Genomic DNA, 17,157 nt, shown 5'->3' on the forward strand with positions numbered 1-17,157 from the left:
ACCAGTTTGCAGCCCTTGAGGACCAGAATTGTACTCCCCCAGGATACATTCTGATATATTAAGGGAGTTTGGAGAGGTTCTGGTGGATCTGCTGAAGGGCTTGCTCACTAGATCTTGGGGAAACAAATGCCCCTTTTTTAATAAATGTTAACAGGGTGGACCTGGAAATAACAGACCTGTTAGCCCGCCTTCAGTAGTGGGGAAAATTAATGGAGACACTTCTGAAGAAAAAATATTGAAGCTTCTGGAACTGGAAATTGCAGGATCCAAGGTGCAGCATGCTTTTACCAGAGTGAGATTGTATCCAACAAATCTAATTCATTTTCTTCACCTGGGTGATGAGAAAATTAGATCGGAGGCAGGTTCTGGATGTGGTTTACTTGGACTTCAGCAAAGCTTTTGATATTGTCCTGCATGGGAAGCTCATAAATTGTGATTACTGTGGAGGGGATAGGAGAAAATGTTTGTCTATTTGTGAAAAATGCAGCCGAGTAAATGGATTGAGAAGCGATTTAAGAAAACTCAAGGTGCAGTTGGCTGCTTGGCAAACAAGTTTTAGTACTAAAAATATTAGATTCAATTAGAATTACACATTTGGGCTGAATAAATATAAGGGAGTGGTACACGATGGGGGTGTGAGATACTGATTTCCAGAAAGCAGGAAAGAGATCTTGGGGTGACTATATCTATAACAAAATAATACATCAAAGAAGTGGCCAGAGCCGGAAGAATGAAGAGGTGCATAGGGTGAGGCATCACAAGTAGGAAAAAACAGGGATTTAGGCCGTTGTGCAGGTCATTGATGAGACCTCATCTGGAATACTGTCCCCGGTTCTGGAGGGAGCCCAGAGAGGGGCTACCAAAATTGTGCAGGTTCTGCACCAAACATCTTATACATTTTTACATCCCCTAAGTCTCATCTCATATCCAGAAGAGGAGAGAGCTGATAGACCTTCAAATGCCTGAAGGCTGTTAATGCCAAGAAGTAAATCTTTTTTTTTTTCAGTGGAAAGGAAATTCTAGCATAAGACGTCAAGACATGAGGCTCTTCGGGAAATCTTTTTTTTTCTCAAAAAAGGGCAGCGGAAGCATGGAACACCTTCCTGGAGCTGCTGGTGGTGGTGGCTAAAACTGTAGCAGATTTTTTTTTTTTTTTTTTTTTTTTAAGAAGGCCTGGGATAAACACAGAGGATCATTATTTGAAAAAAAAAATGGAGAGATAGCAGAAGTCCTGCATGAACAGATCAACAGTGAGTGCTGGGGCTTCACGTGAATGGCAAATTCAATAATGTGCAATGTTAGACGTCCTAATGGAAATAGACACCCACGTAGCTGGGTCTGGCAGGCTAGGGTGCGATGATGGCTAGCTAGCAGCTGGGTCTGGCTGGGAGGCCACAAATACAGTAATAACAAAGACCAGGGGACGTGCAGGTGCTCACACAGCCAGGTCTCTGGTGGGGGGGGGGGGCCTAGGAGATTTGATGTTTGGGCAACAGACTAGTATTTGGCACCTGTTTTAAATTAATACAAGCTTTGTGGTTAGCCATGACAAGGGTTGGGTCCTGGGTGTGAACTAAATGGGTAGGGTACAAATGAGGGAGATGGCAAAAACTGTTCTTGATAAGGGGAAAGAGCTTACAAATGGTCATGTTCTGTGACTGACAGATGGGATATATCTTCACTAATATGGGAAAGAATTACTGGGCAGACAAATGGGCTGGTTGGTCTTCTTTTTTTTTTTTTCCTTGCTGTTCTCAACTGGTTGTAATAGATCATTGTATAGCAAAGGGCAATGGGCCATATGATCCACCTGCCTTTATTTCAAATATCAATCCTTTAAAATCTTTTAGAAAACGTTTTGTGTCAGTAATCTAGTGCGGGAAAGTGGGAAGGAGAAAGTATGCATTCATATCTCCAGTGAAAGGGCTGAAAAATTATCATGAAAAGTAATCTTCAGAAATGATAAACTATGTCTTAAATATATAAAGGAGTATTTACAAGATATACTTAAATTCAGAAAATGGGCATCAGCACTGATAAGGGTGAAAGGAAAATTAGTTTCTTACCTGATGATTTTCGTTCCTGTAGTACCACTGATCAGGTACACTCACTGGGTAATATGAACTATTTTCTCTAAATGGTACGACACAACAAATCATAAGAGAAAAGTGTACAACTTTAATATCACAATTTTCAATATTATTTTTAGAAATGTGTCCATAAAATATCCATACACACACACACTCATTCACACCCTAAAATCATACAAATACATGTACAGAATACATATACAGCGGTCAGCATATGGGACTCCAACGAGTCTATACAATGTTGCAATATATCTATAATGCAAAGTTTTTCTTAAATTCCCTGTGGACACATCCACTTACAATCTCTATATACCCTACCCCCACTCCTATTTCCCAACTTTCTAATACATGGGATACCAATATAGCACATATTACAACACTTCTTCATTCTGTAGCTGACCCCTGGCAAAATGGCTTCTCTTTTGGATATCCATTTTCAACTTGGTTATTGATGTTATTTCACAAAAATGGATATCCAAAAGAGAAGCCATTTTGCCAGGGGTCAGCTACAGAATGAAGAAGTGTTGTAATATGTGCTATATTGGTATCCCATGTATTAGAAAGTTGGGAAATAGGAGTGGGGGTAGGGTATATAGAGATTGTAAGTGGATGTGTCCACAGGGAATTTAAGAAAAACTTTGCATTATAGATATATTGCAACATTGTATAGACTCGTTGGAGTCCCATATGCTGACCGCTGTATATGTATTCTGTACATGTATTTGTATGATTTTAGGGTGTGAATGAGTGTGTGTGTGTATGGATATTTTATGGACACATTTCTAAAAATAATATTGAAAATTGTGATAATAAAGTTGTACACTTTTCTCTTATGATTTGTTGTGTTGTACCACGGATCAGTCCAGACTGCTGGGTTTTGCCTCCCCCCCCCCCAGCAGATAGACAGATGTTTTAAAAACAAAGCTCCGCATATATAGGAGAGTGCCACCTACAGTCCGCCAGTATTTCGTAATGACAAAGCAATATGGCTCCCATAAGACACCATAACTATATACACTAGCATCTGAACAAGAAAAGGAAAAAACGTTACCACCGGGTCACTTAACCCCAGTATGATCGGAACCTATAGAACTACGCAAGTCAAAAAATTCAAAAATCTGCAGAAAAAGAATGGGAAAGCGAGCGGACTCTCCCCCCACTTGAACCACTCTGACAGGGTGGGCCTCTGGACTGATCCGTGGTACTACAGGAACGAAAATTATCAGGTAAGAAACTAATTTTCCTTTCCCTGTACGTACCCGGATCAGTCCAGACTGCTGGGATGTACCAGAGCTATACCTATCCGGGGTGGGATCTAGAGAGGCCTGCTCGAAGCACACCTTCCCCAAATCCATCCGAATTAGTAGCCTGCACATCCAACCGGTAATGTCGTGTGAAAGTATGCAGTGACTTCCATGTCGCCGCCCGACAGATCTCCTGTGGAGACACGAAGTGAGACTCCGCCCAAGACGTTGCTTGCGACCGAGTAGAATGAGTCCGGAGGCCTACTGGAAGAACTCGCCCCTTTAGCAAGTAAGCGGAGCTGATAGCTTCCTTCATCCAATGAGCAATAGTAGTTTTTGAAGCCATGTGACCCCACCGGGGACCATTCCAGAGGACAAAGAGATGGTCCAACATGCGAAAATCATTGGTGACTTCCAAGTAGCGTAGAAGAGCTCTCCGAATATCCAGCTTCCTCAAATCACAGGACAGAGGGTCCGAACGGTCCAGATCCCCAAAGGCTGGAAGTTCCACTGACTGATTAACATGAAAGGAAGATACCACCTTCAGGAGAAAAGAAACCGTACGGATGGAAACACCAGAATCTGAGAACCTCAAGAAAGGTTCCCTGCAAGAAAGAGCTTGGAGCTCTGACACCCGCCAAGCTGAAGTGATAGCAACTAGAAAAATCACTTTCAATGTAAGATCCTTTAGAGTTGTCCTCCTTAGAGGCTCAAAAGGCACCTCACATAGAGCTGTAAGTACCAAATTCAGACTCCAAGACGGACAAGGCTGGCGAAGCGGTGGACGTAAATGCTTAACTGCTCAAAGAAACCGCGCCACGTCAGGATGGGCCGCCAAGGCCCCATCCTGCACCTTACCGTGCAAACAACCAAGGGCTGCTACCTGTACCCTTAAGGAGCTACACGATAATCCCATGGACAGCCCTTTTTGCAGGAAACACAAAATATCGGATACAGAAGCCCGGATTGGTGAAACGTCATGATCAAGACACCAGACCTCAAAAACCTTCCAAACCCGAACGTAAGCTAGATTAGTGGAAGTTTTGCATGAATGAAGAAGAGTAGCCACTACCGCAGGAGTATAACCCTTATCACTTAAGCGGCGCCGCTCAAAAGCCATGCCGCAAGACAGAAGCAATCGGCTTCGTCCAAACAAACAGGTCCTTGGTGAAGCAAATCCGGAATTCCTGGAAATCGAATGGGACCCGCCGACGTGAGGTTGAGGAGGTCTGCAAACCAAGGACGTCTCGGCCATTCCGGTGCCACCAAAATCACCGGTGCTGCATGCCGCTCTATCCAACGGTTGGATTCAAAACAGCATCATATTTGTAATGCTGTTTTGAATCCAAGTTACGAGCGTACATCATATATATATATACAGTTTGTTGTATCAGCTCTATCCGACGGAGCACTCTGCCGATTAATGGCCAGGGTGGAAACACATACAGAAGAACATCTATGGGCCAGGGTAGAGCCAGAGCATCTACCCCTTCCGCTCCCGGCTCTTGACGGTGTGAGAAGAACCGTGGGGCTTTGGCGTTCCAAAACGTCGCCATGAGATCCATGCTGGGCGTTCCCCCATGCAAGGCATATGCGGTGAAACACATCCTCTGACCATTCCCATTCGCCAGGATCGAGGTGGTGTCGACTGATGAAATCCGCTTATATGTTGTCCACTCCGGCAACATGAGAGGCCGAGATGCAGAGCAGGTGGTTTTTCTGCCCAGCTGAACAACTAAGCCGCTTCCTTTGCCACAGGATGACTCCAAGTCCCCCCTTGCTGGTTGATGTATGCCATCGTGGTCGCATTGTCCGATAACACCCGCACTGCTCTCCCCTGTAGGAGAGGGGCAAAGGCTTGTAACGCTAACCATACAACCCGGTTCTCCAACCGATTGATCAACCACAGTGACTCCTCGGGGGACCAGAGGCCCTGTACAGACTTCCTTTGGCACACTGCTCCCCAGCCGGGGAGACTGGCATCAGTGGGAATCTCCATGGGAACTCCCCTGGAGAGATTGTCCGTCTCTAGCTACCACGCTAGGCTGTTTCTCGCCACTTGTGTAAGCGGCAATGGAAGAAAAAACTGTTCGGATACTGGGTTCCAACGGGACAGTAAAGCATACTGCAAGGGCCGTATATGAGCAAAGGCCCATGGCACCAGCTCTAAGGTCGACGCCATGGACCCAAGAACCTGCAGATATTCTCGAACCCTGGGAGAAGGCTGGAGTAGCAGACTCCGGAATTGTGCTTGTAATTTGAGGATGCGATCCATGGTGAGAAACACCCGGCCCCTCTCGGTATCGAAGAAAGCTCCCAAATACTCCAAGGACTGAGATGGGATGAGTTTGCTCTTGGATAGATTGATCACCCAGCCCAGCAACCGAAGAAACTGCAGAACTCTGTGAATGGCATCTGTGGCTAAAGCTTCTGACTTTGCGCGAATCAGCCAGTTGTCCAAGTAGGGATGCACCAGGAGACCTTTCCTCCGGAGGTGAGCTGCTACCACCACCAATATTTTGGTGAAAGTCCGTGGCGCAGTCGCCAGGCCGAAGGGAAGAGCTTGAAACTGAAAATGCTGTCCCAAAATTTAGACCCGCAGAAACCTCTGGTGATCCTGACTAATCCCTATGTGGAAGTAAGCTAGGAACTCTCCCTGCCTCACCGAGGTAATGACTGACCGGAAAGTTTCCATGCGGAAGCGAGGAATCTTTAAACACTTGTTGACTTCCTTGAGGTCTAGGATGGGATGGAATGATCCTTCCTTCTTCGGTACTATGAAGTATATTGAGTACCAACCCATTCCTTGCTCTTCTGGAGGAACGGGAATTATGGCACTTAACTGTAGTAGCCGCTGCAATGTGTCCCGAACTGCCACTCTTTTGGCGGCATACTCGCAGGGAGAGATGAGAAATTGATCTCGGGGCCGTTGTGCAAAATCTAAAGCGTAGCCTTGTTTTATCACGGACAGGAGCCACTGATCCGTGGTTACCTTAGTCCACTCCTTGAAGAATAGGGTCAGCCTGCCCCCTACTACCGGAGTTGAGGAGTGGACCAGCGGTCTTTCATTGGGATGATTTTGCTCCTAAGGAAGGGAGAGCCGCCCCAGGTCTGCCAAATCTTCGGCCCCGAAAGGACTGGGTTTAGGTCTGTTGCTTCGCTGGAGCGAACGAAAAGACGAAGCGGGTGGTTTAGAAGGACGATACCTCCGATTACCTCTAAATCTGGCTCGAGAAGAGAAGGAACCACGTGAGCGAGGTCTGTCTTCTGGCAGGCGATGCACCTTATTCTCTCCCAGCGACTGAATCATGTCATCCAAGATTTTACCAAAAAGTAACTTACCCTTAAAAGGCAAGGACCCCAGTTGGGCCTTAGAAAACACATCCACCGACTAGTTGCGCAACCACAAAAGCCGATGAGCCGCGACCGCCGACACCATGGACCTGGCGGACGTCCTGAGGAGGTCATGAAAGGCATCGGCACAATAAGCCACCAAGGATTCCAAACGGTTCACCTGAGCTGCTTCCTCGGCCGAGAAATCTACATTGGCTTGCAATTGCTGCACCCAGCGAAGCCCAGCTCGCATAGCAAAATTACTACAAATAGCCGCCCAGACTCCCATGGCTGAGACCTCGAAAATCCAGTTGAGCTGCACCTCTAACTTCCTATCCTGCAGATCCTTGAGCGCTGTTGTTCCTGTGACAGGAATCATGGTTTTCTTTGTGACAGCTTACACTGCAGAGTCCACTTTAGGTACTCACAGTAACTCCAAGGCGTCCTCTGGCAGAGGATAGAGCTTATCCATGGCTTTACTAACCTTTAAACCAAGCTCTGAGGTATCCCATTCCCTAAACAACAAATCCGCTGAAAAATGAAAGGGAAAAGCAGTAGCAGGACCTCTCAGGCCCAACATGACAGGGTCCATCTTCCCAAGCTTGGATTCCTCAGGAGGGCTGTCAATGCTTAGCTTAGAGAGGATAGCAGGAATAAGAGGTGCCAACTCATCTCTACGAAAAAGGTGAACTACCTTAGGATCATTGCCCTCAGCCGCCTGAGAGCCCCTGTCCACCAGTGGTGGATCTGGCTCTGGGTCATTCGCACCCTGCGGGATCTGGGGTTGACAATTCGGATCCTCAGGATCTGAATCCAGATCCAAGGAGTCTGTATTCCCCTGTGGAGCCCCAGTGCGGAGAGGACACTTAGGCTGAATAGGCTCCATCCCCTTATTTACTGTGGCACGTTTAGCCGCCAGGGGCTTATGGGAATCTGATTTCCCCCCCCCCCCCCCCCCCCCCCCCCCCCCCCCCCGCCATCAGCTTGCCTGCCTTCCTAGCCTTAAAGCCTTTATGTAAGAAAACAATAAAGGAAGACTTCGAGGAGGTGTCAGAAGTCCCCTCAGGACTGTCCTCCGGAGCTGCTGCAAATCCCTATTTTCTGGGGGCCGAGGCTGAGGAGACAATTGAGGAGGAAAAGACCCCTCCCCCATAGCAGGCACAGAAGCAGCAGCGCGGAACGACTGTAAAATGCCTTCTGTACCAGCACTCAAAGGGAAAGGATCCTGAGATAACTATCAGGTCTATCCAGTAAAGTGCGGCCGCGTTTACCCCACTCCTAACCCGCGTTCTACTCACTTCCCGGCCGCATTAGCCCTTCCTGCGATCCACAACCCCCTTTAACCTACTCCTACCGCATCCTAAAATCCCCGGGCAACCCCTTCCGCACGCGGCATGTATATTGCATGCAAACGAGCGAATTAGCTATTCCCTACCATCCAGTAACGCGCGCCCCGACTATCGCTATTGTACCCTGCCGTTTTGCCCCGCGTTTAACCTGCTAACTTACCGCCTACCCCTACCCCTGCGTTAGAGGCAGGGGTAAGGGTAGGCAGCAAACTTTCCCCCAGCCCCCGCTCTCCTGCCCTGGCCGCGTCCATGGGTGGCAGCCCCAGTCCTCTCTCCTCCTCCCGAAGCCAAAAAAAAAAAAAACGAAAAAAAAAGTTGCAAGAGAGAGAGGGGAGAGGACGGGCAACCCTACCTTCGGGATTGCCAGTCCTCCCTCCTCACCTCCCGAGGCAGGCGCGAAAAGCAGCCTTGCTCCGGGAGGAGGGGGGAGGGGACTGGCAGTACGAAGCGACTTACTTTTTGCAGCCCCCACTCCGGACATCGAGGACGGGATTGCTAGCCCCCCCCCTCCCCTCCTCCCGAAGCAGGGCGCGAAAAGCAGCCTTGCTCCGGGAGGAGGGGGGAGGGGACTGGCAGTTTAAAACGACTTACTTTTGCAGCCCCCCATCCGGACATCAGCGAACGCGACCGCGACTCCCCTCTCCTGCCTCCAGCTGCTCAGGAAGATGGACGTCACGTCTTGAGCGGCCATCAGCAGAAATGGATCGCGGCTCCCCTCCCCTGCCTCCCGGCAAAGATGGACGCCTGCACGGGGGAAAGCGGCCCCTGTGCGTGCAATTGGCCGCTCAAGACGTGACGTCACGTGCCGTGACGCCAAACGTCGTGACGTCACGTCTTGAGCGGCCAATTGTACGCACAGGGGCCGCTTTCCCCCGTGCAGGCGTCCATCTTCGCCGGGAGGCAGGGGAGCTGCGATCCGTTTCTGCTGATGGCCGTCTCCTCCGGAGGGCTGCAAAAAAAAAGTAAGTAGCTTGGTTGCTTCACACTGCCAATCCTCTCTCCCCTCCTCCCGGAGCAAGGCTGCTTTTCGCGCCTTGCCTCGGGAGGAGGGGAGAGAGACTGGCCATCCCGCGCTTAGGATTGCCCGTCCTCTCTCCCCTCTTTTGCAACTTTTTTTTTTTTTTTTTTGATTTTTTTCGCTTTTTTTCGCTTTTGTTGCTTCGGGAGGAGGGGAGAGAGGGCTGACAATCCTGAGCGTCGGAGAACTGTCCACTTCCTGGTACCTGTCATTTCAAATGTAAAACGGGTTGCGCGGGCCTAATGCTTCACGGACGCGCTGGTATCTGTCATTTCAAATGACATTTGAAATGACAGGTACCAGGTACCTAACGCTTCATGGACGCTTCTAAGACGCAGCTTGCATTAGCAAGCTATTTACATACAGGATCGAGCGGTAGGTGAGCTGCACTGTGCGTGCGGCAACCGCGGGTGCGCCGGGCACTAACGCAGCTCTTCCTACCGCTCGGTACTGGATTGACCTGTGAGACTCTCCTGCTGCAGGTGAAGGAACCCGCGGGGGCCTGCTTTTGGCAGTATTTTTAGCTGTTCCTGCACCGGAGGAACCCTCTCCCCCCGGTAAACACTGTGAACACAAATTTTGGCGGGAGAGCCATGCATGGGCCGAGCCACATGCGCGACACGCGGCCGTCCACGGCATCGAGGAAGACAGAGAGAAGTGAAAACACTGAAAAAAAAATTGAAAACAAAACCCCCTCCCCCTCCCCGAGACCAAAAACGAGGCAAACCCCCCCCCTCCCCCGTGATGAGAGGGAGAGCCTGCCTGATGAAAGTGAAAGCAAGAAAAAAACACCTCAAAACTTTTTTTTTTTAAATAAAGATAGCCTACCGTGGTCCAGGGTGCTGATCCTTGGGGTGGAGTGAGCCGGGCTCCCCGGTATCGCACCCACACTGTCTGAATTAATTGTTAGGGTTCTCAACCCCCGTTGGCAGCTGCCTCAGACCAGCAGGGGACGGGCCCTCTCAGAGCCTAACAACCCTCTGGGAGGCGGACCAAGAAAACAAATCCTTTTTTTTTTTTTTTTTTTTTTTTTTTAAAGAAATTTAAAGCAACAGGCACTAAAAACCAAGAAGTACATAGAAAACTCTAACTAAACTAAAGTTAATCAAACCAAAATAAAGACTCTGACCAGACTGTAGGTTTTGCACCTCCACCATCTGCTAGAGACAGAGAAATACTGGCGGACTGTAGGTGGCACTCTCCTATATAGGTGGAGCTTTGTTTTTAAAACATCTCTGTCTCTATCTGCTAGAGGGGGGGGGGGGGGGGCAAAACCCAGCAGTCTGGACTGATCTGGGTACGTACAGGGAAATATGCTTTTACTTTTTGATGATTGCATCTGCTTGTAATACTCATTTGTAAATCACCAAGTAGGACTGTATTTTGGCCTCTTATCTCTGGGCTGACTCCATCATAAGAGTATTTCAGATGTCATGCCACATGGCATGACACCTCTCAATTGCTCTCTGATGACTCCATGTGGCCACATACTACTGCTTGTATATTTGTAGATATGTTTTACATTTTGCATACTGTATTCTCTTTAGTTTTCATTTTTCATTTTGCTAAATTTCGCCTCTGCTTCCTTTTGTATTTATCAGTTGCCCCGTTCCCCCTTTCCCTGTTTATTGTAATTTTCCACCTTTTTTACGTTAAAATGTAAACCGATATGATGTGTATTTTAATGTCAGTATAGAAAAGCTGTTAAATAAATAAATATGGTACACTTTTAGGCAGTTTAAAAGCAGGACCTGCAAAGTTCCCAAGTGCTGGTGTGGAGTAGAGGCCAGCTTGGGTGTCAAAATACCCCATAGCTGGATAGAGCACTTGCATGCCTCTGTCTCAGGAGATTTCAGTGTAAGGTCTCCAGAAAGTTCTTCCTTGCTTCTCTGGCTGCCTGTTAGGAAAGAGTGCATGCTGCCTCTTCATTACCTCAGATTCTAAAATTCCTCTGGGATTTACTTACCATGTGCTCCTGGGATTGAGAGGGGGAGTGGCATGCAGGATGGTGGGGAATATATAGTGAGTGTATTTTTTTTCCCTGATGAATACATACCGCTTCTTGTGACCTTGGGCAAGTCACTTTACCCTCCATTGCCTCAGGTACAACCTTAGATTGTAAGCCCTCTGGGGATAGGGAAATACCTGCAGTACCTGAATGTAATCCACTTTGAAGCACTGAACAAAAGTGCGAAAAGTGGAATATAAATCTAAATAAATAAATAAAATATCCTCCACCTCTGTGCACACCTCTTATTCTCCTTCTCTCCCAAGTTAAAGCCCTTTTCATTGTCCTCCCCCATGCCACCTCTTCCTGGTGCCGTCCTTGCAGCCCTCTCTCTCTCCTCCTAGCTGCTGCATCTCAGGTCCCAATCAGGACAGAAGTTGCATCTTTCTCCCTGCACCACCTGATGGGCTCTGAAGATGCTTCCATGCCTTCTAACTGAAGCGTTTCCCTCTGCTGCACTGTTTTTCCTGCGCGGGCAGGGAAGCTGATAGCTCTCATGGCCAGCTCGATGCTACTTCCGTTTGTTCCCTGCAGCCTGACTCCATTGGCTGCTTCCTTCTCTCAGCTGCATACGGGGGGGGGGGGTTCTTTTGGCCTTGTTCTGACTACTCACAGGTACTCAAAATCAACTCGCCAGCCGTGAGTGCCCTCTTTATAGGAAGAGCTGACTCCTGGCAACAAACACACAACTCTTGCTCACAGCCAAAATCTTCTCCATGTCTTGCTAAGTCATGTGTGGGTTCCACTTATTTATTTTCAGTTTGATTGCTCACTCCATGATTAAAGTCTGGAGCATGTTCCAATGTATTTATATGCCACACTCCATTCCATTTTCTCTGTGTCACAGGCAAAGGATAAGGTGTGCCATGACCCCAGGCCAGCCCATGTCTTTGCTCCGGTAAGATGTATGTTTTATGTTCTCTCCTTCTGTGTGTCTTTCTGTACATGATTCACATATGTATAATTTTATTTGGCTGCCTATTACATGCTATTCATTTGTGCTCCCTGATTTAGATGCATGTCATTTATCACCTCCTAATAAAAACTTAAATTACTTTTGTCTCCTTTTTGTTTTGTCTGTCTTGCTCTTCATCTCTGCATGGTTTTTAATTCATTTCCGTTCCTCATCTCTCTGTCTCCCTTCCTTTTAGTGTCCTCATCAGCTGCCCTGTCCGCGCTTCTCCTGGATGAAGCCACTGCCCTGTAATTTCATCCAAGCCTATGAGCCCTTGCCCTTCAGTTGGGTAAGTTCCTTTTGTCTGCGATAGAATGGGAGGATATGGGGTAGGAATTAAACTTTTTTTTTTTTCTTCTAAATAGGAGTCATGCATTTGCCTTAAATTTATTAGGGTAGCAGTGGAGTTTGAAAATTGAACAGTGGGGGATAGAGGAGGAATGGGTCAAAAGACAAGGAAAGCTTTGTTATGCCCTTAAGGAAGATGATTTTGTTCCTCCACAATAAGGAAAAAAATGTAAAAGAATAATAATTGGTGTTCATAAGAGGAAGTTTTAAAAATGGTGAAAAAAAGATGATGAGCATGCCTGAAAGGAGTGGGTGGCCGCTTTCACTTGTCTTAGGATGTACTTTCTTACCTGAAGTAGCTGAATTCATCTTTTAAGAAATAAAGCATAGATCATAACAAGTGCAGCTTTCAGGTCTGCAAACACGTTTTCAGAAAGAAACTCCCCATGGAGTTTCCTTTTGAAAATTGCACAGTGGACTGGTGCCACAGGGATTCTTTACTCTCCTACTTTAGAGGTGTAAAGTATGCACAGATATTTCAAAGTGAAATTCGTCACACATCATTTAGTGGGCCTGCCCTAACCCTGGCCCCAGCACCAGCTGTTTTCCCCACATGGGGTGGGAGAGGACATTTTCACAGGTGGTTTTTTGTTTCCCCCCCCCCCCCCCACTTGTTTACGTGCATAAATCCCTTTTGAAAATCCCCCCCTAACTTATTAGTGGCCCTTTTTGTTCCTCCATACTCCGATGAGTTTTTTTATATCTTTTCTTATTCCAGAACAAAAGTGTAAAGTTGGAGAGGTTCTCATTCTTGATAATGAGTCGGGGGTCTCCACCAGATGAGGCTAGATGGCCACGTATTGTACAGGAGGTCCAGCGTCGAACACGGCACGTACACTGCCGCCTGTGCTGCTCGGATGGCTCTCTCCAGCACATAGTGATCACCAGGAAATATGGCAGGTAAATACATGGAGATAAGATACTACCTTGGCTCTCGATGCTGGGACTTTCTTCAGTTCCTCTCAGGGGATGTGTAGGATCTCAGTACTGGCCCTTACTCCAGGTCTTATTTTGGAAACGGAGCACCTAGATTCAGTAAAGACTGTTACGTTGAACCGAGTGAATGTTCCTTTGCTTCTCTCCTTCGTTCAGGGATCTGTACCGCTGTGCTCGGACAAGCGAATGGGGAGACCGTCTGCCAGTAATCCAGTCTAGCATGGAAGGAGATCCCGAGGCGGATGGAACTGCTCTTGAGGAGGACACAGAGCCACCGGCTGTGGAAAAGACATAGACTATGATAATAAAAAGCCAGGATCTGAAGAGCCTCGATACAGGCTAGGTTAGAGACTGAAACCCGAACCTACTGCCCCAATACAGATCCAAGCACTGGAGCTTGGAACCAGCCAGAACATATAGCACCAAACATTGGAACCAGAACCCACCGCAGCACTAAAAATCTGAACCTAAAACCAGGCTCTGCTGTCCTGATCTCTCCCCTTAAGACAGCCCAGAGAATCACTAGAGCTTATTGCTCCAGACTTCAGAGACACACATTACAAGATCTAGGAAAAAGGCAGGAATGGAATATATCATAATTCTATTTTTAAGTACCGGTAAATAAAATTCATGTCATTTCAAAGAAGTTCAATTAGACTCAAAATCATTTTAAACACGCCTAGGTACTAGGGAATTGAGCTTTATATGGTGTCAGTTGACAGGAAATTATGGAAATGATACAATAAATACTCCTGGGGGAATTCTGTGCACAAATATAAATTCTGTGTACAAAAACTTAAAATTCTGCAAACTTTATATTGGTCAAAATAACACAAATTACATGACGGTCCTTAAGTAATTGCATTTTAAATTAATACAGAAACGTTATTACTTACAAGATGTAGAATTTTAAATATTTTGAGCAGAATTTCCCTAGAAATTCACTGTAAGAGTGTCCCTTCCACTCTTTCTCCCTACTCCCCTGGCCACTTTGCCCTCTCAGGCCCCAATTCTTCCACCTGCCAGTATCTCTCCCCTCCCCTCTAGGCTCAATCCCTTCCACTCTATCTCTACTCCCAGAGTTTGACCCTGTTCTCAGTACTGCCCCTCACACAGGCTCCCTCTGTTCTTCCCTCTCTCATACACATGCTCCCTCTCTCTCGCGCACACACACACACACATCCCCTCATACAGGGTCCCTCTCGCATACACACTCACAAGCTCCCTTTCTCACGCATACACCCTCACACAGGCTCTCTCTCACACATACACAATCCCTTCATACAGGCTAGCATCCTCACATACACAGGATCCCTTTTTCATACACACCAGCTCCCAATTGCTCACACACATACACACTCCTTCACAATCTCCTCATATAAGCTCCCTCTCTCTGGCACACACCCCCTGCTTACCCTCCCTGGTCTTTCTCACACTCCCTTGCTCTCTCACCCCCTCACCCCTCCTCCCTCCTAATCTCTCATCCTCCACACCCTCCCCTCCCCCTTCTCACACACACACACACACACACACACGCCTCTCTACATACATTCATGCTCACCGGGGCCTTCATCTTTATCGTAAATGGAGCGTCGGGGGCATTCATCTTCTCCGCGAACGGTGAGCTCCGTTCGCGGCATGCCAGGGCCTCTGCCATTTTCGGCGCAGAAGGGAGAATTCTGCACAAATTCTGCGCTCCGCAGTAGTGCAGAATTTCCCTAGGAAATAGAATAATTGTAGACTTATTCAAGCATAAATCTCAGATCCTAATCTTGTACTGTGCCAATTAAAAGCTATCTGCATACAAAATTTTACAAGCTGCAACGTAGAATAGCAAGGAGGAGAAGGTGTTCGAGAACGTCTAACAAGCAGATATAAAACTAATATCTTCCAATTTAGTCTTTGGTTTTATTGACCAAAACTTCCAAAGCAACAACAAAATAAAGTGGGTGTACAAATCCAGCAAAATATCCATAAGTAGCACAAAGTGTCCTAAACCATTTTAGTACCATCATCCATCCATAATTTTATTTCCACCAATATCCCAGCCACTCCCCCACTCTCTCCCTCCCCTCATTTTAAACATTCAACCACATTTCATAAGGAAACCAGATTTAATGTAACTTATTTTTATTATTTTATGTTCCACTTTTCATGATGGTCAACTACTTCAATCTTTTCAAATCGAACCAGGGTCTCTCTTTTTTTCACCATCATTAAGTTTCCCCATGAGATAAACTGACTTAAGCTTTGAAGTACATCAGTTAAAGTCAGCGTGTTTCCACCAGACAGCTCCCACACAATGGGGCCGCTAAGATGATTTGAGATATTGAATATTGGAAAGTAGTGGATGCCCTGGGTACTTGTAACCCCAAGACAAACAGTTTGAGATCTTTCAAAATATCAAGTTTGGTTATTTACCTCATCCCAAAAATTCATTATAAAAGGGCAGTGAAGAAAAGTGCCTACACCTCCACATTTGCACCAAGAGTAGTCAGGGGAGACATTGGGTAGTCTGTGTAAACGCTCAGGTGTGAGATACCAGTGGTATAACAGCTCATACCCATTTTCTACAAGCTAAGAAGAAATCAAACTTTTTCCAGTTTTCAGAAAACAGGAGACCCATGTCGCAGTTTGGTTGTATTTTAGTCATACCCTCATCTGTTTAAAGGGAATTGTCTAAAGATGAGTCAAGGAATTTTTTTGTCCTGTTGCCGGTTTGCTCTCCTGTAGCCCTCACCTAAAACTGCAGATGGCAGATGGCAGTTGGGCTGCCTTTAAGGATTTATCAAAAGGGGGTTTTAAATTAAGAAAACTAGTACGATAAAAAGCATAGAAGCTAAGACTAAGGTGTAGAGGGATCTAATGAGGACCCTAGAAACATTGTGTAACAGGTCTAGTTCCAAAAAGATAGTTAACTTATGGTAAGAGGGAGACTGAATGAACCCTTATCCAACAAGACTGATTTTAAGTTGACTAAAACAGCTATTTTATGTGAAAGAAAACAACACTGATTGGCTCTTAGCCTTTAGACTGAGGAAAGGCCAGGGGGATAGGTACACTTCTTAAATTAAAGATGTTCATGGGAAGTCATTGATAACTTCTACTGAGATTAGAAACAGGTTTGCTGGTTTTCTGGCAGAACTCTGTATCAAAGATGCCTCGATCAAAAGATCAGCTAAAGTAGATTATTTAGATCAGTGTTCTGCAAGGTAAAGCCAGGGGCCTGTGGAGGCCCATAAGGATCCTCTAGTGCTGCTCCCTGTTTACATTTTTCCCCTGTTATTATGGGGCAAAGAGGAGACTTTCAGCACAGGCCAATGATGCAAAGGAGGTGTCTCAATGGGCCCTCGAAGGATGAAGAGCAGCAGGGAGGGATGGAGGCAGCAGCAACAGCCAATGGGGAGGGAGGTAGTGGCAATGAGGGCGGAGTCAATGGTGGCGCCAGTGTGCCAAGACAAAAGAAGGTACCATTGATTCTATGCCACAGCCAGCTTCCTGCACTCTTCCTGTATCGGGCCACGGTAAGAGACTGCTGCAGTGTGGGAGAGGGTAGGGGGTTGGCAAAGGTTGCTGCCATGTGGGTGATAGGGGATCAGAGGCTGCTGCTGCTACAGTGGGGAGGGAGATTGGGGGATCAGAAGCTGATGCAGTGGCAAGGTTTAGGGAGAGGCTGTAACTGCTGTGTATGAATGTATGTATGTATTTATTTATTTAAAAGTTTTTATATACCGCACAAATGGATAAAGTATATCCGTCTAGGTGGTTTACAAATGTTCAAAACACATGCATAATTTTAAAAACAAAGATACAGACATTTATAAACAAAACAAAAGTTAAGTACGGTGCATATAAAGTGCATTGTAAAAATATTAT

At 46.6% G+C, this 17,157-nt stretch overlaps 1 protein-coding gene across 3 annotated transcripts in view; it reads left to right on the forward strand.

Annotated features, from left to right (window-relative positions):
• Nucleotides 1–13,927, forward strand: part of METTL17 (methyltransferase like 17) — a 97,671-nt gene extending 83,744 nt beyond the window's left edge. For all 3 annotated transcript variants that reach the window (XM_029614940.1, XM_029614942.1, XM_029614941.1), the window contains exons 11-14: nt 11,890–11,940; nt 12,194–12,286; nt 13,064–13,245; nt 13,438–13,927. In XM_029614940.1, the coding sequence (XP_029470800.1) occupies nt 11,890–11,940; nt 12,194–12,286; nt 13,064–13,245; nt 13,438–13,576 (465 nt within the window). In that variant the 3' untranslated portion in view covers nt 13,577–13,927. The remainder of the gene's footprint in view (nt 1–11,889; nt 11,941–12,193; nt 12,287–13,063; nt 13,246–13,437) is intronic.
• The last annotated feature ends 3,230 nt before the right edge of the window (nt 13,928–17,157 follow it).

The sequence above is a fragment of the Rhinatrema bivittatum genome, chromosome 8 (genome assembly GCF_901001135.1).
Source record: "Rhinatrema bivittatum chromosome 8, aRhiBiv1.1, whole genome shotgun sequence".
In the NCBI taxonomy this organism is placed as follows: domain Eukaryota; kingdom Metazoa; phylum Chordata; class Amphibia; order Gymnophiona; family Rhinatrematidae; genus Rhinatrema; species Rhinatrema bivittatum.